We start from the raw sequence: 24,837 nt of genomic DNA, 5'->3' as shown, positions 1-24,837 counted from the left end.
TTCAATGCCGCAGAGTGAATTCTACCATGGAGGAAGGAAAATCTTCCTACATGGTTCTACCATCTTCGCTTGGCTCTATGCCTGTTCGCAATGTTGCGACTCACATGCTCTAGTTTTTATAATATAGCTCCTACCCCCTTTGAATTTATCATGAACCTGGTACTTTGAGTAGAGGCTACACAATTTTTTTCTTTTCTGAAATGCTATGTGTATTACGGCACAACAATCACTGCAAACAGAAGACCGTGCTGGGCAACGGTTTCAAGTGCATTAGTTGCTTTTGATCACCAATCAAATAACGGCATCAATGGCTTCCTGCCATTGTGTGCCTTAATCACCTGTTTTAAACTACCAACGGGTCAGAGGTCGTTTACTCCGGGCAGAATAGTTTGATTGATGAGCAGGTCATGAGTTCGACGTTACCATGGTTACGTGCGCCTTTTTATGTTTTCAGTTTTGTTTACTCAGAACTAATATGTGGATTTTGTTTCCCCCTCGAGATTGGCGGATTGGAGCCTTGTGTTTGATTAAGGCAGTAATGACGCATAATCACAATGCATTAACTGATAGCGCAATGTAGCAACATGTGTATACATTGATAAGGCATATCAGGATTCAGAACCTTAAAAAGTCCCACTTGGTGACAGCCCCCGTTTACCCCCTCCCCCCCCCCCCCCCCGGCACACACACACCCATGTTTGTCGACCTCGTTTAAGCGAGGACTTCTCCTTTTTTTCTCCCACTGTGTGAACATGACATCGTATCGAAACCCGCTGGTTGTGTACACGAAGCGGGGACGTCCTCGTATCCCTTGTGTTTCGTTTTTGAATACCAACAAATCAGCCCCCCCCCCCAATACCCCCCTCCCTCCCCACCAACCCCGAGTATAAAAGAAAATACCACTGTAACAATTGAAACAGAAGGGTTTGGTAGAGGGGTAGGAATGGCAAGTGAGAGACAAAACCGTTTTAAGGACAATCGAATATTGGATATTAACCAAAACATTACAGTGGCTTTCGTTAAAAAATACGCAAAATTGTATGCAATAGTCTGTTCCCTCTTAAAGGCAGTGCACGCTATTGGTAATATTACTCAAAATAATTATTGGCATAAAACCTTTCTTGGTGACGAGTAATGGGGAGAGGTTGATGGTATAAAACATTGTGAGAAAAGGCTCCCTCTGAAGTGCCATAGTTTTCGAGAAAGAAGGAATTTTCCACGAATTTGATTTCGAGACCACAGATTTAGATCTAAACGCACACAACTTCGTGTGACAAGGGTTATTTTTCTTTCATTATTATCTCGCAACTTCGATGACCGATTGAGCTCAAATTTTCACAGGTTTGTTATTTTATGCATATGTTGAGGTACACCAACTGTGAAGGCTAGTCTTTGACAATTACCGATAGTGTCCACTGCATTTAAGTACCAAACCAACCCAGTCTTTACAGAAATTTACAGAAAAGTCCAATTAGTACAAAACAACAAAGATGGGGCTTGAGTAAATTGATAACAGCAAACCATCAGTGTTAACTTCAAACTCTCTAAGAATGCGTCTGTAATGTTTTATTTATTATCTTCGTTTGTTTTAGCCTGCTCACCGACAGATAAAAACATCTTGTTATACACAAAAAGTTATATATAGGCACTGGAAACTATTGGTAACTACTCAAAATAATTATTAGCATACAAACCTTGGGAGCATGGGGAGATGTTGATAATATAAAACATTGTGAGAAACGGCTCACTCTGAAGTAACATCATTTTTAAGAAAGAGACTATTTCTCACTCAAATAAAAAAGAAGACTTCAGCTGAAGCATTATGCCTCTGCAAGCAAACGCATTGTGCAACAGGTGTGTTTTCTTATTCTTTCGCAACTTCGATGACCAATGGGAGACTTTTGGACGCTAGGTGGCAGCAGACTTACCAAGTAAATTTCAATTGTTTACGTAGTTCTGAGCGTGCGCACATGACCGAGAACAGTGGATTTTACCTAGTAAGTCTGCTGCCACTAAGCGTCCCAAAAGTCTCCGATTGAGTCCAGGCTTGTTTTTTTATGCATATGTTGGGATACACCAGATGAGCATACTGGTCTTTGGCAGTTACCAAAGGTGTTCCAGTGCCTTTACTGCTTATTTACAACAGTAATTGTTCCAGCACCGACACTGAGTGTCGAGAAAAAAGAAAAAAAAATCATAAAATCAAAAATTATACAATGCAACTGAAAATACAAACGAAATCTACACATCGTATGAAGCAAAACAAAAATATATAAACGGCTTATAATACAATATGCAAATTACGTATTATAAAACTGGAATATTATGAAGTTATATTACATCTATACCATTTACAAAAGTCACTACACATTTTTTCTTTTATGATTATTGCTTAATACCTTTAATGGTAACTAATATATTATTATAATGATATTCCTATTTCACTGTTCAAAAAAATAATTACAAGTTTTCAGCTGCCCGATATTCACGTTAAAGGGTTTGGGTACTTTTTCTAGGACACAAAACACAATGTCCACAGATTTACATTAAACTTACACAGTTTGAAGATAGAAAGCTTCCCTTAAAATATTACTTGCTGAGGTGCTGTAGTTTTTAAAAGGCTAGTAAAATAAAGTTATACAAATAATGTTGGTACCAGGAGACCAACATTATTTTAGCGCACGTTAACGTATTTACCAATGCTGGTATTTAATTACCAGTACTGGTAATAAATACGTTGTACATGCTAAAATAATGACATTGTTTTACTCATTTCTCAAAAAACTACAGCTGCTCAGCAAGTTAGTAATATTTTAAGGGAAGCTTTCTACCATTGCTATCTTCAAACCATGTAAGTTTAGTGTATATCTGTGGACATTGTGTTTTTGTACAAAAAGTACCCAAACAAGTTGTTGCATTAGCGAGTGCCACAAAAAAGACGTATAATAATAGATAAGGCACGCCCACTTTTGGAGTGGGTTGGATTGTTATAATTGCTGATAATATTATTTCTTTAAATCAATAAAATGTACAATACTTTGTGCAGCGTTGGGATGCTTGCAAAACTGATGCTACAACACTGTCTTTTGTTAAAGGCACTGGACACTAAACTATTAGTAATTACTAAAAAATAACTGTTAGCATAAAAACTGACTCGGTAACGAGTAACGGAGAGCTGCTGGTAGTACAAAACATTGTGAGAAACGGCTCCATCTGAAGTAATATAATATTTGAGAAAGAGGTAATTTCTCTATCAAATAATAAAATACACCTGAAAGCACAACAATTTGTGCAACAAATGTGTTTTCTCTTTCATTATTCTCTTGCAATTTAGATGACCAATTGAGTCGAAATTTTCACAGATTTGTCATTTCTATGCATATGTTGGGATACACTAAGTGAGAATAATGGCCTTTGTTCTTATATTCCCACAGGTGTCCAGTGCCTTTAAAGATATCTGATAGTATCGAAAAACCTGCTGCATTTGACATGCTGTCTTTACATAAGTCACGATAGGTACAAAATAATTGATAATATATTCTATTTAAGTCAATATATTGTACACTTAAGGCAAAACTGCTACTATAGTGCTAACTACCTCTGCGTAGACAATATATAATTGATAATTTTGGCAAACTGTTTTTGTATACACACACTTTCCAAACCTGGCAATATAAGAAAGGAAAACAAAACTATTTCCATATTTAAAAAAAATAATATACCTTAAACTGGTAATCTGATATTTGTGTACATATCATTCTCGATCTAAAACGAAATTGTCCGACTTTAAATGTGCTTATAAACAGTAAAAACATACATGTATTAATATACTGCAATCAACCATGCAGCGAGGCATAACATCGTTGGGTAATATCTGTGATAAAAGACTCTAACCTCAGTCAGTTTTTGCATAAAAGTTGTTGGTCTTATATGTGCTGTAAACAAATTGTTTTCATGCATAGAGAGACATATTTTAGTGTTGTCAACTACATGGTTTTATGAGACGTTACTACTTAATATTGGTCAGTGAGTTGTTTTGTTTGATTCGTAAACAAAATATTTTAATTGTTTAGTTTCTATGGTCCCTTTTCATACATTATTAAAAAAATACTCATTGTTTGGCAAAACAAAAATCTAAACCTTATGAAAATGTTAGGGTTTCAATCTACATCTATTTTGTTTATTGCACTTATTTATAATTATTTATACAAATTGTCTAAAAACGCGTATTTACAGTTCACAGCGATAAATTGTATTAACAAGCTCCGGATGCTATTTTTTGTACCGAAACATAAAATGAAGTTCGTACATTTTTTTTGATGGGGCATGACTAAACACATTATAAAAGGAGTCATAGCAAAATAGCAAAAGACATGGTAAAGCATTGCTTGTAAAAAGTATTCCTTGTGTGTGTCCCCCCCCCCCCCCCCCCTAGGGCCACTGATTTTCCGTTTCAGAAAAGTGCAAATTCCGTTTGACAAAAACATGAATTCCGTTTCAGGCACAAAAAATTCCGTTTCATGTTTTGTAATTAGATAAAAGGTTGTTTATACCCAGGGAGTCACTTACAAACTTAACTTTTGAATAAGTTGCACATGCAGACTTCTTAAATGTTAATTTTGAACTGAATTTCTGAAAAATACTGTTAGTGTTACATTACTTGTTGATTAATTTGTAAATGAAAACATACAACGGTTCCCCTTATCAGCAAAAAACAACAGTGATGATGATTTAAATCAACGGCCGATTCAGTTTCGGAGTAACGAGTTGGAAATTTCAATTCTGAAATTTAATGCACTGACTCACTGACTGATCAGAGATCGCTGCAACAGAAACATGTAACAGCCGCAGCACTGTGACTGCAGTATCAATGCACATGACGTGATAGACTTGATTTCAAGTCTTACACCGCGGTTATTTCTCTGCATCAGCCACGCAGAATTCCCTCGCGATCGCGGAAAATCAGTGGCCCTACCCCCTCTCCCCCGATAAAAAAAGTATCTTTCAAATACATCGCTGAAAATACTTTGTAAGTTTCCGTCTGCGACAGTGTCAGGAATTCAGCCTATAATAAACATTGAACCTAACCACTGTTATCCTGTGCAATGTTTTTAAAAAAATCGGACCTTATGCACATGACGTCATTTCAGTAGGGCGCCCTCACCTAGAGGTCAAAAGGAGGTTGTTCATTGGCCAATACTGTGCGCCGCGCGTACAAATCTGTGCGTCTCGATTGTTCCGTCACCGTTTTTTCTCTAAGATGGCGGCTGGATGACGTCAATGCATAAGGTCCAATCCAGTGATATTATAATTTCCCAAACTAATTTTAAACCAAGTTGCAAATTGCTTCCACTTTGGTGTCGAATTAGTTATTAACCCTATTCAACTAAAACATTATATACATTTCTATATAACAACTATAGTAGCCATGGTTTAACAGGGCAGCCTGGATTAGCCCGGCACCTGTATATCCACAATTCGTTGGGATTGCAAGCAAACAAGTTATTACAACAATGTCTATTAAAAATAAGTGTAGGAAAGACTGCACGTTGTGACGTTGTGTAATTTTTTTTTTAAAGTGTCAGCGGTTTTGGTCACAACATAAAAAACACGTTGTTGTCGTTGCCAGGGGTTTTCTTCAATTCTGTATTGGATACTTTGTGTTCTTTAAACGTCGGGGCCCAACCAGCCTACATTGTGCAGAACACTGAATATTGTTGCAAACGTATAAATGAAGTAGTCTAGATTCACATTTCGTGTTCATTTGTTACCAACGTGACAGCATCCGGAGCGTCGTAAAACTGTTAACGAAGGTTTTTTTTTGTTTTTGTTTTTTTAACCGGGGTTGGCCTGACCTGTTCTCACAAGAAGTAAGGGTACTTTGGCAAGGGACACACATTGACAATAGGGATGGGGCACATTGGCAACTGCAAGGGAGGCAAATTGACAATTGAGATGGAGGGCACATTGGCAACTGCAAGGGAGGCAAGTTGACAATTGAGATGGAGCTCGGAGGGGCACATTGGCAAGAGAGGCACACAGGCAAGGTATGGAGGGGCAGATTGGCAATGGCAAGGGAGGCACGTTGACAAATCAGATGGAGGGCGCACTTTGACAAGGGTTGGAGGGGCACATTGGCAAGGGATGGAGGCGGGCACATTGGCAAGGGTTGGAGGGGGCACATTCTTGAGCATCAAAGAATACACGCCAGAACTCGATCCATAAATCCACCCAGACCCCTGTCTATACGACAGTAATGGTGTGGGTCTCGTTGTGGCCCGGGTTCTGTTCACCCTCTGCCCACGTAATAAGCTCCGTGAAACGCGCCTCCACGCAGTGAGCGGTTAGTCTGGCCTCCGGGTCTCCGTCCCAGCAATCCTCAACGGTGCCGGCGACCAGCTGCATGCCCTGTGAGGACATCAATTTAGAAAAAGGAAGTCAATCACAGAAATCAGTTACGTGAATTCAAATAAAATCTTTTAATGCACTGGGCACCTTTGGTTATTCTCAAAGACTAGTATTCTCACTTGGTGTATCACAGTATGAGCATACAATAACAAATCAGTGAAAATTTGGACTCAACTGGTTATCAAAGTTGTAAAATATATTGAAAGAAAAAACACCCTTGTTTCACAAATTTGTGTGCTTTCGGATGCACGATAAAAATACATCAGGCCTGAAGTCTTTCATCATTAAGTAACTTTTTATGCTAACAATTATTTTGAGTAACAACAAATAGTGTCCAGTGCCTTTAATTTAAAAACAAATCAAAGCAAGGTATCTACCTAACTTTGAGAAACAACCACGTTTTGCATAAGAAAGTGCTTCTTTTCAAGAACAATGCCCGGCCGCCCAAATCGGACATTCCCGCCTATCCTATAGCCTGAACATGACGTCACACTTCGAGGCTCATGAATTACGCCAGAGATCTGCTGTTGAGCCCAGGTACATAAATCACTGACCTCGCATCATTTCGCATGGCTTTTATGAAGTTGGCAGTTAAATCCAACGTACATGTGTTTACTTAAACCGTACTAGGACAGGAGACCATAGCGGAACATCTGACGTCACACTTCGAGGCCCGCGAATAACGCCAGCGAGTGGCCTCTAGCCTATAGGTCAATCCCCGTCCATTTGCACCTTTCACCTAGATTCATATGCAGACGACCGCAAGTGCAGCTGCCAAACGTCACCTCGGACCAATCAAAACACAGATATAGAAAGCTTACGTCACTGCATGTTTATCCAATGACATCATTGTATCCAATGAAATCACTGATTCTGAAAAGCAAGTACCTGTCTTTAACCTGGAGGATAAGGCCGTGTCCGAAACGACGACCTCGGCTACAGCTACGTCTAGATCAGCGCGTCTACCACCAGTGTTGAAGAATAGGCAGACGCGCGCGATCTAGCCGTAGCTGTAGCCGAAGTCGCCGTTTCGGACACGGCCTAAAAGCCAGGGGACAAGTCTAAGGGGACCAGTCTAACCCAACATGGCCATTCCTTACCGTGTTTTCATGCCATGAGGGCGGTATAACGGGTCTCTCCTTGTGCATTGCAACCACCGTCTTCATATCATCGACGCTCGCCCGTCCAGGGATAATATCGCTGAACGGTGTCCGATGCTCCTCAGCAGCAGACACTGTGAAGAAAGAAAAAATATAAACTTAATTGACTTTCTAATTGTTTTCATCATTACCAAGGGATCCTCAACTTAAGTGACTACGACCCTTTAACCCATTGGTCTATGGATAACCTGTGTTAAAGATACTATCAGTTGTGATGGAGGAGGGGGGAGTGGGCACAAACGCGCCGTTTGAACCCCCCGGCCCTGGCGTACGCGACGGTAGATAGATTGGACATGACGTCACTGGCCGCCATAGTAAATTGATGCGCGTGCACGTTTCATCAACGATGGCGGCAAATGGGTCGGGTTGTTGGAACCACATGTTTCTTTAGAGCACAAAACCAGTTTACCCTATGACTGAAAAAGGCTGTCTGTTCATTTTTTGTCTGATGACTGAATTGTTTCAAACCTGCAGCAAAGTATTGGTTTGGTTGCGTTGGCAGCACTTGCTGTTATAAGAGGGTTTGTCGTGCTTTTTTTGTCTTTCTCCAAGTTTGTCATGTCCCCTTTAATAAATGAAAAAAGAACCATTTTAATTATTGCATCCCGAATGATGTTTTTTAGACCTTACGAAACAAAACCAACCTCCGAAAGGAAATAACCACACTGAGTTTTATTGTACCGAAACTAACTACTTTTCCTGTGGCCCCATAAGTTCCATTCCATGTGAAACAAACAAAAAACATAGCATTACGCAACTTTGACAGCACAGGGTTGCGTGATGTTTTTGGCTGCACCATTTCTGGCTTGCTTCCGATCACTTTAAAATTTCAAACTTCCTGTCTCGAATCTATTCCAAGTTCAGGGTCACCGAGGTGAGGAGTTTGAGAAAACACAAACAACGGCCCGTGACGGCCGGGGGAGGAGGGGGGGGGGGGGGGGGGTCGGGGTGAATGAAGTGCAAAGTTTGTAGAAAACAACACTTCGATTCTTAGTCCATAGTGTGTGTAATGCATTGACGGCGGCATAAAGCCTTGTGGACTTGTGGACAAGTCGTTAAATGTCTGTCGCGGTGATAGCGTTCCGACTCTCCCCGCGATTCCCGCGGTATTCTACTTCTGCTGTCACGACTACGGGAGTAGAAGTCGGCAACCAGCAGTTCACGCGAGATCAGTGATCTCGCCATAGCACCGCCACAACTCGACTATCTCATCACCGCGAGGGACCATTAACGACTTGTCCACAAGTCTATATCAAGCGTAGTCATGCAAGTTTCAAATCTTAAATCGCGAATTGCTTTATGTTTTACTCTATACTTGTCGGTGGCTTGTAAGAGAAATGGTGGCGCAGTAGGTTGGGCCTGGGGATGCCGGCTGCGCAAAAATATTCTGAGGTTAGGCGATGTGTAACTGAAAATAATAACTGAAAGGACAAGTGCGTTTGGGGTTGCGAGTTCTTTGAGCTTATGGTGTTGTACGCAAATACGAGGCAATCACACATAACACGTTCCCTGTTCTGAGTGGCCTTACCATTGGAGTTACGGCGTCGTATGCAAATAAATGTCGTATGCAAATAAAGGGCATATTATCACTTTGTCCTTTTCAAGTTATGATTGGCCTTACCATTAGACACGTGACACCTGGCGGCAATTTCCCAAACGATAAGACCCAGCGAGTAGACGTCCATCTGCTTGAATGACTCCACGTCGTGTAAGTTGACTTTACTCTCCAGTGCCTCTGGCGACATGTAGCGCGGGGTACCAGCCTGATTATGCAAATAAGTCACATGATTTATTGAAACTCAGGTACCTTACTTGAATGTTTGTCATTAATGTAGCGGTATCCAATAGATTGGGAAAGAGAGAAATCATTCATATCATAGTGCTATTTCTGTGATTATGCAGTCATCCAAATAAGCAAATTGAAAAAAATGGAAGGTCTGATGTCCGCCATTTCGTCCACAGTGTGCGTGGTTCCCGATTCGGTAAACTAACACAGGCTGAAGGAGTTGATTCAAAAGAGGGCGCTATCAGACAAAACTTCTGAATTGGGCTTGGACGAAGTAGACCGGAGTCTCTTCTTGAAAAAATCAGCATTCTGAATTGAGTTTTATTCTGCAGTGAGGTTAGACTTGAAATCGAGTCGGTGGCTTTGTATATTCCGACAACTGCGCACTCTGCTCGCCACTGGTGAGTTTTCTTTGGGTAGGGTTTGTCAATATACTTTGTTTGTCAATAAATATTTTGTCAAGTCTACTGGAAGAATGAAGTGGGGAATTATAAAAGCAAATACTCACCTCTTTGAGCATTTCTTCTTACCTGTCCGCTGTTTGCCAGCTGATCGATGGACAATGTGGGATCGAGGTGAATAGCCAAACCAAAGTCTGCTACTGCACACGTCCCGTCATCCTTCACCAACACATTGGAGCTCTTCAGATCCCGGTGCGCCACCGGTATCTTATGGAGTCCAGCCGGACCGTAGACGTCCGCGTGTAGGTGCGCCACACCCCGGGCTGTGGTCCCCGCGAGACGGCACAACTCCTGCCAGCTCACGGTGTGGTGTTTCAGGTACTGGTAGAGGCAGCCTTTTTGATAGTAGCGCGTCACCAGCCAGAACTGGCGCTGGGAATCGTAGCTGCCCTGCCGCACTTCGGCCGCGATGAACTCCACCACGTTGTCGTGTTTCAGCATCACGGTAGCGTCTGTGAAGAGTTCTTTCTCCACGTTCCACGATCCCGAGTCGACCTCGTGGAAGATCTTCACGGCTACCGACATCTCCGTGTGCTCGTCGCCGTGCTTCATATCAGCCTTCCACACGGCACCGAAACGCCCTCTACCGATGACATTGCTCAGCGTTATGGGCAGGTAGTTCCCGCGCATGTGCACGGGGCTCTCGGGCGGGGTGTCTTGACCTATGACCTTGACGTCACTGTCCTCGGTGGTCAGATCGAGGCTGGTGCTCTCTGTATTGCTAGTGGGAGGGTTGACCTTACGGTCATTTTTGCGGCGTTTGACATAGGTGTAGGCGACAGCAATTCCTACAGTCGTTATAGCCACGAGGGCCAACAACCCTCCAATGATGCCAACCAGTTGGGCGACATTTATTCCTTTGCCTCCACCGCCATCTGTACAACAAAGACAAACACCCCCAAAAAATACAACCCAAAATGGAGAACACGATTAAGCGTTAGTATTGGTGGTCTCTTAAAAACAACTCAACAATCATAATTCCTAGTAGAACAACCATGTGTGAGTGTGCCACTCCTAAGTAAAGCGTGCGGAATGTCAGTATTATAAACACATAAGTCGTGAGCGTGCAAACATGCTAGAATGGTATGGATGAAAATGAACAACTACTTTTGATCTTTTCTTCCCAATATTTGTTTGGTTACATGTTTTGATCCAGTTATATATCAGTAAGGGTTAGATGTGTTACATGTTAGTTGAGGTAATCAGGAAAGCATCTGGTTCATTCATGAACCAGATTGGTCAATCAAAAACACACACACAAAATGGCGCCTGTATACAAACACTTTATCTCACACAAAATGGCGCCCGTAAACACTTATTTTTCCCCACTGCTAGTTACTCTTGACATGTGGTCCTATTCTTCTTTAATGATTTTCTGGCCGACAAATCATACCTGCGTCATTAACCTCTTTGGTTGAGGGTTTTACGGACGGCGTCTTCTGCTCCAAGTCCGGTCGAGTTGGTTTGGCCGTACTCCCCGAGACACCCGAGGTGGGGAAATCGGGTTGTTTGGACCCCGGAAGGTAGATGGCGTCGTTGCAGTAGTCGTGGGTACATATGCACGAGTGATCGGGGAACCAACCCTCTTCGTCGACGGTCCCGCAGAAGTGCGTGGTAATGTCACTCTCACGGAGCGGCACGGCTATTTCGTAGCACAGTAGAGTAGCTGAGAGCTGCGTTCTTCCCTCACTATCCGTGGCGTTCCCGGAGGGAGACCATGTGGTCACCGAGCAGTACGAGTCCTCCGTTTCGCAGGGGACTTTCTTCTCGCATCGACTACGGCAGATTTGACGGTCCATGTCGCAGTCCATGATTGTCTCCTCGCAGTTGAAGCAGTGACCTGCCCCGTCGGCCAAGAGGCCGAATCCAACACATACCATAACTACAGAAACGAACGAAAGCAAAATAGTCGTTATTTTTTATTAGTTCCTACTATTTGGTTTTATATTAGACATTGGTTTGACGTGAGGAATGAAAAACAAAACTAGAAAGCTGTACCAAGAGTAAAATGTTGAGATACCAGAGGAACCCACAGTTATTTTATGTATGTAGGCAAAAGACATAATGCACATCGTAAACAAAACATGTATCATCATAAAGTACAGACTTGTCTTGGAAAGGAAAACATAGTCTGTGGGCTTTCAGAAGGCCATGATCGCTACCGGATTTTATAGGTCATGGGGATGTCTTCATACACACGATGATTCATAGTCTAGCCTATGTGTCATGACCAACAAAGATACACACATTTAGAATGATTTTAACCGTGTGTTTAAGGGAATCAAGTCGCTCCACCAGACTTTGACCAATTGTGGTGCATTGCCAAAATGAGGGACACTAGAACGCTAGGTGGCGCTGCTGAAATACTAGACTGGTCTCCAGTCTTTATCTGGAAGGATAAAGACGTTCACCAATTTACAAACCCATGGTTTTCATTGGATAGGATACATGCAAGAGGCGTCACTACCAAGCTGAAAATAATAGTGTTTGCACAAACACAAGGTCAACTAGATATAGTGTTTGTAGAAAGAGGCGTCACTACCAAGCTGAAAATAATAGTGTTTGCACAAACACAAGGTCAAAAAGTTACTTTTGGGCAGGAACCGGTATAGGTTTTAAAAGCCGATATCTGGTGTTGGCATGCACCTCGAAGTGTCACGTTTAGATGTTCGGGCTACTGACATACAAGCTTTCATTTTGATGGTTATTGCCCATGCCTGTATCAAACAAAATGTCCATAGTTTACGCAGTTCTAAGTATACCAATATTTTTATAGACCTTTATCGCAAATGCTCAGTACGCGCGGAGCATGCGTTGAATGAGATGCATTCTGGTCAAGCTTAAGACCAAGGGCTAACTATTGAATGAGGTGCATGCTGGTCTAGCGATCGAAATTTATCGCTAGCTGTAGACTATCATGCATCTCATTCAATGCCTAACGCGCGTGCGTACCGAGTATCAATTTGCGAAAAGGTCAATGAATAAGGAATTAAGATGCACTCTGCTGCCACCTAGCGTTATCAAAAGTCCCCACTTGTTATAGACATTAATAACAACAATGACCTGCCCCAATTCCTCATTGCCAAGTCAATGTGTGACATGAAATCCAAAATAGCTGTGCATGAACCGACAGTCGTGCCAAATTCTAGGCCAGTAAGAGGAAACTGACCTAGATAGATTTTATGATTATTGTTCAGATTTATACCACAAGGAAACCGCAGCATACTTATGATTGTACGTGCTCACTTCCGGGACAACACTAATTGGCCTTTTTGAAGTATGGTGGACACTAGAAGAGTGCACTGTTAGGATTTGGTGCATTTTTAAGACAAATTTACCCAAACTCAACAGGCGTCATTATGGCTTACTTGCTCTGTTGTTGGGGTGGGTGGTTGTGGTGTGTACAATGCATACGAAGTGTGGACATGAGAACCGTACAGAGGTCCACACAAGGCAAGGTTTTTAAACACTACGTGGACTTACACACACGTCCACACAGGGTTTTCATACCAGTGTTGACGAGTAAGATTGTCCTTACAGTGTAATCAAAGGAATGTCCACACAGTGACTGCGGAAGATCAGTGTGTGTGTCACTTTTATTCGGAACCTTATGGAGACCAATGACAAAACCCAAAAAGGGAAAACAAATAGGGGAATTCTAAAGACTGGGTTGCTCCACCAGGAAATTGATGTACAAAGTCTATATGGGGAGATCTTTAAGACAAGGACAAATGGAAAGAATAGAAGATGTCTCAACAGGGATGCATTTCAGAATGCGCGTGTGCATGTGTCATACCTTGCCCATAGAGTTTCTCTCAACCAATCAGAACAAGTATAGTCTAAGCTTGATTAAAAACTCAAAAACAAAGGCAGTGAATTAAGAACTGACGACAGAAAGGTAATTCTGTTTATTTAAAGAACAAAACGCAATTCAACCTACAGGCAATCCACAAGACAATTTGAGCACATCCGATCCCCAATAAGGTTTTCTTTATTTTCCCATTTCTTCGGACATCCTGTTTTGTCAGGAAGGAGAGTCATCAATCCCACTCTGTGCAGACATTGTGTGGTGATCAGGTGGTTTTTATTTATAGCTAAAAGCGTTTAGGAAACATCGGGACAAGTCGACTATTTTCAATCTGAAGCTAGACCACCTTTGTCATTTGATTGGTGGAACACGCGTCACGTGTGTCATTCGATTGGTGGAACATGCGTCGCGTGTTTGTCATTTGATTGGTGGAACAAGCGTCACATGTGTCATTTGATTGAATGATGCGTCACATGTGTCATTTGATTGGTGGAACATGCGTCACGTGTGTCATTTGATCGGTGGAACATGCGTCACGTGTTTCATTTGATCGGTGGAACATGCGTCACGTGTGTCATTTGATTGAAGGGACACGCGTCACGTGTTATTTATACTATAATTTGCCAAGATACTGTTCCCATAATAGACCTTATGCACACGACGTCATTTCAGTAGGGCGCCCTCACCTAGAGGTCAAAAAGAGGTTGTTCATTGGCCAATCCTGTGCGCCGCGCGTACAAATCTGTGCGTTTCGATTGTTTCGTCACCGTTTTTCCCCCTAAGATGGCCGCTGGATGACGTCAATGCATGAGGTCTATTGAAGAGTCCTATAGTGGTCGGCACATAGTATACAAATATTGACTGCTTCGAGTGCTATGGTTAAAACTATGACTCCCGAGGTGATCCACGGAGCGTTCTATTTTCCCGAGGCGAAGCCGAGGGAAAATAGAACGCTCCGGGGATCACCGAGGGAGTCATAGTTTTTAACCATTGCACGAGTAAAAGCAGTCAATATTTGTTTTATAACACCCCAAACATTTCTAAAACCTGTATTATTATTATTAAGTTACAGACCTGAATGCTACAATCCACGGACGACGCGAACACAGATTGCAAACACTTTTACCTACTGTGTTGCATGTAGTGTCGGACAATCCGAAATGGTTACAGACTATTAATTTATCATCCTCGTACGCGCAACGGACGTCTGGGTACTGCACGCCGTGTGCTAGTCTGTCGGACTAGCGCACGGCGCCATGTGCTAGTCTTCGGACTAGCGCATGGCAAACCGACGCTCTATCACACGGCCGTCGTCTAGCAAAACTAAGACATGTCATGTGACGCGCTCTAAACCAATGAGCAGGAACAATACTTGCAAGGGGTGTTATAACAGCGCCTACAAGTCCCTTGCATTTGCTGCCATCGTTGGTGAAACGTTCATGCGTGAAATGCTAATATTATTTGACTGAGACTTATGGCCCTTTTTTAAACCACAGCTTCGACTCCAGATTCGGCTCATCCTAGCTTGGCCCCGCGGTTGTAATTGACAATTCGTGCTTGCTTTGTGTATACGTGCTCAGAGCGTCAGACGAGAGAACCTATCCCGGTATAATTTTCAGAAATACAGTAACAACCAAATATAACTCGTTACTTTTTAAATATAAAAGAGTGGAAAACACCACTCTTTACATTTCGAGCTGTCTCTCATATGGCTCTTCAAAAAGAGTGGTGGTTATTTCACTCTTTTAAAGGGGTTTCACTCCAGGACAGAGTGAAAAATCACTCAAAAAGATGCAAACTTCAATCTAAAAGAGTGGAAGACCACTCGAAAAAGAGTTGTCCTTCATGTGGCTCTTGAAAGAATGCCTTTTCACTCTTTTACATTAAGAGAGCAGGGTAGGGCGTGACAGGCAATGGCTGATCAAAGTACGATTGCAAGCAGCTTTTCAAGCGAATTGATTTCGATTGACACCCAGACTCTTTTCTGGATTTTATCGCTGCGATAAACGCATATAAGGGCTCGCCCTAATTCTTTCAGATTATTGTCGGGGTTTTTAAGGAAACTAAAAGGTCAAGGTGGGTCACCAGTCCCACCGAGCTAGTCTGCCGGCATTGGATTTAAATTCACGTTAAGAAAACAACATATACGCACGAGCAGAAGTCTGTTGTCTCCCTCTTTACACTGAGGTATATAGACTCGAGACGCCGTGAACCTTTAGTACCCAAGTTCTTAGAGCAAAGGTCCGCAAACTTTCTGTATGGCGACCCAGGCATGAAAACAGCCACTCGGTTTGTGACCTAACCGTCGATCGCCAGCCGTTCGAACCCCCGTTGCCGAATGTAAAGCAGGCCATTCGTAATACAGGTGCAAACTAGTTTATTGAATTAGTTCGTTTTCATTATTTAGTTCAATTCAATTCAATTAGGTGTATTCTAAACATTACAAAGCCTATAATATTAACTTTATCAAACCTTACGGAGTTTACTTTTCCGTTTTCGTTTTCATGTAAAAGAAAACACTGCATGCTGGTTAGATACACAGAAAACATTGCTCGGATGCAAGGGCATGATATATATATATATATAAATGTATGTGGTGTCGATTTCACAAAGAGCAAGTAAGGCTGATCTTGTCCACGAAACAAATCGTAATTGCCAAGCAAAGTGATGGATGTCACAATATACAACATGGTGATACTGACAACTCATCTGAATCTATAGTTCTTTGTGACTGAAGACGAGTCCAGGGACTGACTCAAACTGGTTAGGGTGGAGTTGGTCTTGGACTTGGACTGGTACTCAAACAACAGGGACTCGACTACAACATTGATGACTGGGCTTGAGGTTAAAGACAGGTCCCTGCTCCCAGTGATTCAATTTGATACAATGATATTGGATAAACGTGCACAGTGACATGAGCTCTCCATGCCCAAACAGTACACTGCTGTCACGTCCGCAATATAATTTGACTGCGTATCTCTATGTGAAATGAATGTAGGGCAAAGGTGAAAGTACAAGCCGATTTGGAGGCAGGTCTCTGGAGTTATTCACGAGCCTCGAAGTGTGACGTCAGATGTTCAGGTTACTTGCAATTTTTCTTCTTTCATCGTGTCCACACAATGTTGTGTTTTAGCCAGAACTGAACACATTCTTTGGCAATGTGTTGAATTCTTCAGCGAACAATGACGTGCGGAGACTCCCGGGGGTTGGTGAAGTTTTCATCACTCCTGTTATTGAAGTCTGGAGGTTCTTTTACCAGACTTTGACTCGGGTTCAGTTCAGGTTTTTACTGCGGACATAACTTCCTTAAGCCGGCTCCACCTTGCGTTCAGGAAACTTTGTAGGATCATTGATCAACTTTATTTTATAGAGCACGAGTAACTTGAATTGGTACCTTTTTATATCACGTAATAAACACCGAATCGCAAGGGCATGCTGAGGGCAACGGCATGTTGATCAAGTTCATTGAGTACCAGCCAGGGGGGTTAGTGTTTTGCTCGGGGCCTGCCGAATGTCTTTCCGACCAAAGTTATATGATCATTTCTCGAGACCCAGGAAAGTGAATGATGTGTTTTCTTTGATTGATGGATGTACAAGGTTAGAAGTATTGACGTACATGGCAATCGCGTGTGTCTCGTGGCAATAAACCGACATAATCTGATAGTATCTCTTGAAGGAAATGTGCTGGTTGATCTTGGTTGCAAGACCTTCGCCCTTTGCTTTCAACCGAAATTGATTGATAGCGGTTCGTTTTGATAAACCGCCCTCTGTCGGCTGTAGTTCGTAGATGATAGAGCGCAGTGAATCTGGTCTTGAATGAAGACTAGGAGGTCGTTTCCCTTCAAAACTCATTGCCGGTTTGTGTAAGACTAGCTTGCAGGTCGTTGCTGTTCCGTCCAAACTTGACCATCGTCAAAATCTGGTGCGATTGCCAAGTTCGTGCGAAACAAATGTTTATATTTGGTGTATACACATTGTAATCAACATAGTCGAGTATCTTTATGGAACGTTAACCCTGTACGGAAAGTTAATGACCTTTATAAATCGGAATTGTATTGTTTTCGTTTTGATACAAGGAAATGATTCCATAAACACAGGGGGTCTTAAACCTGTAAAATATCGTGTGGCACGATGACAATAAATCAACATCGAGTTGAGGGGGTTTCCTGACGCTTTTATTTCCTGGATTTGTTTGCCTTTGTGACGTTTTGACTCTGATTTGATAACAAGAGTGTATAAAGAAGGTCAGGAACAATGAACCCGGGGAAAAAACGTGTGGGATGGAAATAGATCCACTTTTCAGGAAAACTTTGTTTAAAGACACTGGACACTATTGGTGTATCTCAACATATGCATAAAATAACCAACCAGCCAGTGAAAAATTGAGCTCAATTGGTCGTGGCGAAAACACCCTTGTCATACGAAGTTGTGTGCTTTCAGATGCTTGATTTCGAGACCTCAAATTCTAAATCTGAGGTCTTGAAATCAAATTCGTGGAAAATACTTCTTTCTCGAAAACTACTCCACTTCAGAGTGAGCCGTTTCTCACAATGTTTTGTACTACCAACCTCTCCCCATTACTCGTTACCAAGTAAGGTTTTATGCTAATAAATGTTTTGAGTAATTACCAATAGTGTCAACTGCCTTTAACATTTCAGTGAGAAATTACCTCTTTCTCAAAATCTACGCTTCTTCAGAGGGAGCCGTTTCTCACAATGTTTTATACTATCAACAGCTCTCCAACCCTTGTAGAAAAGCATCATTACACAGCTGAAACTTTCACGTGTGACTTTTATTGTATCGTTCTTTATAATTGTGCCTATTAATCAGCATAACATTGACTAAACCAATCTATTACCTTTCCTTATTATGGGCATTGCGCTGCACGTTTGTTTGTTGATGGTTCTGGTTGTATTTTTAAATCCATATAGTTTCCTTCTTCCGCAGTGGTTCGTGTAGGATTCTTGCAAACTGCGGGTCAAACTTCAATTTGGATGAAAGGTTATACGGAAAACTCTGCGCATCTCCGAATTGGCACGATGGCACCCTGCCATTATATGCTGCAAAACGGAATTGTTTTTGCCTTATATCAATTGTATGACGTCATCGTATCATAAAGGGGTGGTATTATATTTATGTTAACTATAATAGCAGTGGGGAAAGAGCAGGATTGGTATTGGGGAAAGAGTAGTTTTAAGTTAAATTTTATGGCCAGATTTTTCCCGATGTTTTTGTAATGTTTGTTTTTTTCTTTTTAAATATTTGGTTTTTTTCTGAAGAATGGAACTAATTTGACAGACGATAGGGGCCTAGTGTACATGCACATTATTGTCATTTTCTATGATGAACGTGGATACCGACGATCATTTTGTAGTTTTTAACTATGTAACAAACGTAAATTTTCATGCATTATACCTTAAACAAAGCTTTTGATTTTCTTGAATCTAATACAAATAACTATGTCCTTTTTAAAATTTAAATCTTATTTTGGGGGGGTCAAATCGGCAAAAAACGGACCCTTCTCATCACTGTACCAATCCTCCGGAGAAATGTCATCTGAAATACTGGTACAGTCAAATATATATAACATGAAGTGCCAAGATTTGTTTTTCTGAAATCGAAAGAAGCTTGCAGGTTTCTACATGCACAAAATTGCTGACAATGATTCGATGACAAAAAAAACCTCTTCAGGTTAACATTTGCTATTATACGTGCTAAAATCTTTATTGGTAGATGTTAAACATCATGGGATATAAAAAAAATTATTAGTAGTATTTTACCCATCACTGACGTGCTGTGTTAAAGGAACACGTTGCCTTGGATCGGTCGAGTTGGTCTTTGAAAACGTTTGTAACCGTTTTTTATAAAATGCATATGGGTAGAAAGATGTTGTAAAAGTAGAATACAATGATCCACACAAATATGCCTCGAAATTGCGTGGTTTTCCTTTTACCTCGTCGACTAACACGTCGGCCATTTATGGGGGTCAAAATTTTGACTCCCATAAATGGCCGACGGTGATAGTTCGCACAGTAGAAGGAAAACCACGCAATTTCGAGGCAAACTTGTGTGGATCATTGTATGCTACTTTTAAAACATCTTTCCAACCATATGCATTATATAAAAAACGGTTACAAACGCTTTTGTTTTGACCAACTCGTCCGATCCAAGGCAACGTGTTCCTCTAAGCACTGTACATTCCCGAGTCCAGTCCTGTGAGCACTTAAGAAAACCCAGTGACATAGTTGGGTATGATTCGAACCCACGACATTTGCCAAACAAGATGTCTTATATACAAACAGACGCCCGAGTGTGCCCGTGATGAGGCTGTTGAAAATCTTTTACAACTTTGTTTTTAAATCTGAATCATCGATCAACTCATCCAAAAAACAACAGTGCAACACCTTTTGTGACTGTGAAAGACTGTGACTAAGCTCCAGCGTTGCAGGTGATATAGACAATAAGTTAAAGGGCAACTTCCCCCTTAATAAATGGAAGCTTATTAGTGACTCAATGATACGAAGACAATGTAAATAGTTGACTTCGTTTAATTTTGCTCTGTAATGGGAGGTTTGCAATTATGTACGCTAAAGGGTGGCATCTTGTTGTGTAATTAGTAAATATTTACGCATCCCTCCCGGGCATGATTGTGTTATATTACAACAACATCTATATAGTAATGTGCTCTGTGTTGGTATTTGTAAATCGCGTGTAAATCGTCGACCGGGTCTCTCAATTGTACAGCGTTTAGATTTATAGATGAATTGAACACGGGCAATAATGATGTATAATGAAATTTTTCTAATTTGGAAACAAGTTGAAACTGGAACGACAGTTCCACTCTTAAATCTAGCCACTCTGGTAATTGTCAAAGACCAGTGTTATCACTTTGTGTTTCACAACATGCTTAAAGGATTCGGGTACTTTTTCAAATATTTATTAGCATATAACCTTACTTGGTAAAGAGTAATGGTGAGAGGTTGGTAGTATAAAACATTGTGAGAAACGGCTCCCTCTGAAGTGGAGTAGTTTTCGAGACAGAAGTAATTTTCCACGAACTTGATTTCGAGACCTCAGATTTAGAATTTGAGGTCTCGAAATCAAGCATCTGAAAGCACACAACTTCGTAGATCAAGGGTGGTTTTTCTTTCATTAATATCTCGCAACTTCGACGACCGATTGAGCTCAAATTTTCACAGGATTGTTATTTTATGCATATGTTGAGATACACCAAGTGAGAAGACTGGTCTTTGACAGTTACCAATAGTGTCCACTGTCTTTAATAACAAACATGTGAAACATGGACTCAATCAGTCATCGAAGTTGCAAGACATCGAATGGGGAAAAAATCTTGTCGCACAACTTTCTGTGGTTTCAGATGCACAATAAAAGGCTTCAGTTGAAGCCTTTTATTAATTGAGTGAAAAATTATACATCGTTCATAAAAACTGTGTTACGTCAGAGGAAGCCGTTTCTCGCAATGTTTTATACTATCGAGCTCTCCAGTGCTCATTACCATTGCTCATTACCATTGCTCGATACCAATAGTCTAGCGCCTCTAAAGAGTGCGGTCAGCGACAACTCTATACAAATGGCGAAGTTAAATGGACAGTGTCAAAACTAAATCTGACATTCTACAGTAAAGGAAAGTTATTTCTCTATAACGGTATCAACGGGTGAACAACCCGAAATGTGTTTTCTTTCCCGAAACTGCACACGTTCGTGCGCAGTTGGCATTCGTCTATAGTTAAAAGCATCCTGCGAAACTATTTCGTCTGAATTAAGTGCACCCCGTTGATTAGAAATCAAAACAAGTATGCTGAAAAATCCGAGTCTCCTGTTTTGGGGACTCAAATTTCCGTGGTGTTGTGAATGCTGCCGCAGTCAGCGGTTGGTACCCGCGGCTGCCACCTCGCTATATGAGATGGATTTGACGTTCTTGCGATTTTAAGGGCTCTTAATTTCAAAAAAAGATGTTGGTGTTGCGTTGCTAATTATGTGACATTCATTATTTACACGACATAATAATAAACCTGATGTACTTGTCGGTGTAACTGCCATCATGAAATAAATGTAGTATTGAATGAATCCAATTTATCTAATTGAAAATACAGTGACTATCGTTTGCTGTTTTCTTGACAAGGCATTACCTTCAACTGAAACTTTTATACGTGATAATTTTGCTTACAAATCAGCATTAAAGGCAGTGGACACTATTGGTAATTACTCAAAATAATTATTAGCATAAAACCTTTCATGCTGGTGACGAGTAATGGGGAGAGGTTGATGGTATAAAACATTGTGAGAAACGGCTCCCTCTGAAGTGCCATAGTTTTTGAGAAAGAAGTAATTTTCCACCAATTTGATTTCGAGACCTCAGATTTAGAACTTGAGGTCTCGAAATCAACCATCTAAACGCACACAACTTCGTATGACAAGGGTGTTTTTTTCTTTCATTGTTATCTCACAAGTTTGATGACCGACTGAGCTCAAATTTTCACAGGTTTGTAATTTTATGCATATGTTGAGAATTTGAGATACATGCACCAACTGTGAAGGCTAGTCTTTGACAATTACCAATAGTGTCCACTGCCTTTAAAGACACTGGATACTATTGGTAATTGTCAAAGACCAGTCTTCTCACTCGGTGTATCCATGTGCATAAAATAACAAACCTGTAAAAAATTGAGCTCAATATTGGTCGTTTAAGTTGCGAGATAATAATGAAAGAAAAAAACACCCTTGTCACACGAAGTTGTGTGCTTTCAGATGCTTGATTTCGAGAGCTCAAATTCTAAATCTGAGGTCTCGAAATCAAATGCGTGGAAAATTACGTCTTTCTCAAAAACTACGTTTATACTTCAGAGAAAGCTGTGTCTCACAATGTTTTATATTATCAATCAACATCTCCCCATTACTCGTTACCAAGTAAGGTTTTATGATAACAATTATTCAATTTTGAGTAATACCAATAGTGTCCACTGCCGTTAAGAAAACCAAACGATATATCAATCATGCTGTGGCCATAATTTGATCGACACAGTCAGAGAGAAAGTTTAAGGTAGGGAAATTTGTCAAAAAGACAAAATTGGTAATGCATTACGGTTAAACAATTCATGTGAATAGGTATATTGAACCATGGTTGAACAACTCACTTTTGTTTTTTCTTCGTGGCGGAATTATCCATAATACTTTATGAAACACTTTTGCCTATAAATCAGCATTGAAAACCAAACGATAACCCCATTTTTAATCAATGCAGTCATAATGAAAGGAAAATTAATCAACACGATGATATCATTAGATGGAATGATAGATGAAAACAAACAAGAAAGAGAAAGTTTCAGTTTCAATGAAAGTTCTTGTCATTATAAGCGTTTTGATCTTCTTTATTTTGTCGGTTAATTAAAGGCAGTGGACACTATTGGTAATTACTCAAAATAATTATTATCATAAAACCTTTCTTTAATACGATAAATGGGGAGAGATTGGTAGTATAAGACACTGTGAGAAACAGCTCCCTCTGAACTAACGTAGTTTTCGAGACAGAAGTAATTTTTTAAGAACTTGATTTCGAGACCTCAGATTTAGAATTTGAGGTCTCGAAATCAAGCATCTGAAAGCACACAACTTCGTGTGACAAGTGTGTTTTTTATTTCATTCATATCTCGCAATTTCGACGACCGATTATTGAGCTCAAATTTTCAGAGGTTTGTTATTTTGTGCATAATGTTGAGATACAGCAAGAGAGAAGACTAGTCTTTGACAATTACCAATAGTGTCCACTGTCTTTAAGGAGAATGGACAAGGAACTTAGGAAGTGTATTTCGTGCAGAGTTTGAGCTTTAAAAAAGGCTTTAGGTCCGAAGCCTTATTAGATTTAACTAATTTAGTGAGAATTTACCTCTTTCTCAAAAACTATACGTTACCTTCAGAGGGAGTCGTTTCTCACAATGATTTTTAATCAACATCTCTCCATAGCTCGTTACCAAGTAAGTTTTGATGCTACAGGCTATTTTGAGTAAATTACCAATTGTGTCCAGTGCTTAAAGAACATAGGGGGTATATAACACTATTATAGAAAATGAAAATTCTGCTGAAAAGTTACAAAACTTACCGAAAACATGCAGTAAGAGGCAAACAGCCACAGGCGGTTTTCCTGACCTCCTTAATGTATCCGGATACAAAAGACCCATTGTTTTTTGTAATGTTAATCCAAATCCGGTGACCTAAAAAAAGATGAATGACTGTTCTGGTTTTCGTGGGTCTTCACAAGTATTTAAGAAGGTCATCATTTTGAGAATGTTGCTCGTAAAAACTTCACTGTTCAAACATGTAGTACTGGATCCCAGTATTAAATCACAGAGTGACTTGGCCACAATTTCTTTTGCTTGATTCTACCATGATTCTACCATAGAGAAAGTTTACACACAAAAATTCACTCAGGCCGGCAGCTGCTCAGGTTTTTCATCAAAACTTTCAAGCAAATTGTTCCCACTCCAAGTAACTCACACCAGTCCTATTATTCATATATTGTAGGAGAACCTTCCAGACGGAGATCGTCTACCGTTTCCAAGCATCACAGCTTGATGTCACATTTTTTTTTTATGCGAGGAAAACTGACTTCGTCCTCAACAAGTTTCATTCCAGTACATCCATGCACAGTGAAATTCTCGACCACCTTGTATGTAGTATGTCTACGGGTCGAAAGTGAACTTACTCGCTCGCTGTATGTTTAATTTTCCAAGAGATCGCTCTAGCTCTCCATTCACACTTGGAACTAGATCATCGTTTTGTCCCCGTGTATGACTGACTACAACTTGACTAATTAAAACAAACTTTCGGAAAAATGTAATGATTCACTCATTCTTAATTTCACGACCATAGGATATACGCTCCATGGCTCCACAGTCTAATTCACCAACCACACACAGAAGTCCAATTTTGACAGTGTTTGTATTCAAAGGCACTACTGCCTATGTAACAGGTCAGTGCAGGCAGGCAGGCAAGTTTGTCAAACAAAATTGAGGGTTGGTGATGCATCAAGGTTAAACCATTCTAGCAAATAGGTAAACCACAATCCAATTTCGTTATTTTTTTGTAATACTAGGAACTATCCCCAAACCCAATAAAACACTTGTCTAATATATGACCTTAAATTGCATTTCCTATTGGCATAAACAAAATATTGATACTTTTCCCGCATTCTCAAGA

The 24,837-nt window shown here is 40.7% G+C and overlaps 1 protein-coding gene across 1 annotated transcript; it reads right to left on the bottom strand.

Annotated features, from left to right (window-relative positions):
- Positions 1–1,529: 1,529 nt before the first annotated feature.
- On the bottom strand, positions 1,530–24,584 carry LOC139937391 (activin receptor type-2A-like). Its single transcript, XM_071932514.1, has 6 exons — positions 23,741–24,584; positions 11,209–11,697; positions 9,885–10,690; positions 9,190–9,331; positions 7,509–7,642; positions 1,530–6,408 (listed from the first exon to the last, which is right to left on the bottom strand). Exons 1-6 carry the CDS (start codon positions 23,817–23,819, stop codon positions 6,244–6,246), a joined length of 1,815 nt encoding a protein of 604 aa, XP_071788615.1. The 5' UTR covers positions 23,820–24,584; the 3' UTR covers positions 1,530–6,243.
- Between the last annotated feature and the right edge of the window lie 253 nt (positions 24,585–24,837).

This window comes from Asterias amurensis, chromosome 5 (assembly GCF_032118995.1).
Source record: "Asterias amurensis chromosome 5, ASM3211899v1".
NCBI classification, from domain to species: domain Eukaryota; kingdom Metazoa; phylum Echinodermata; class Asteroidea; order Forcipulatida; family Asteriidae; genus Asterias; species Asterias amurensis.
This window is presented reverse-complemented; position numbering and strand designations above follow the sequence as displayed.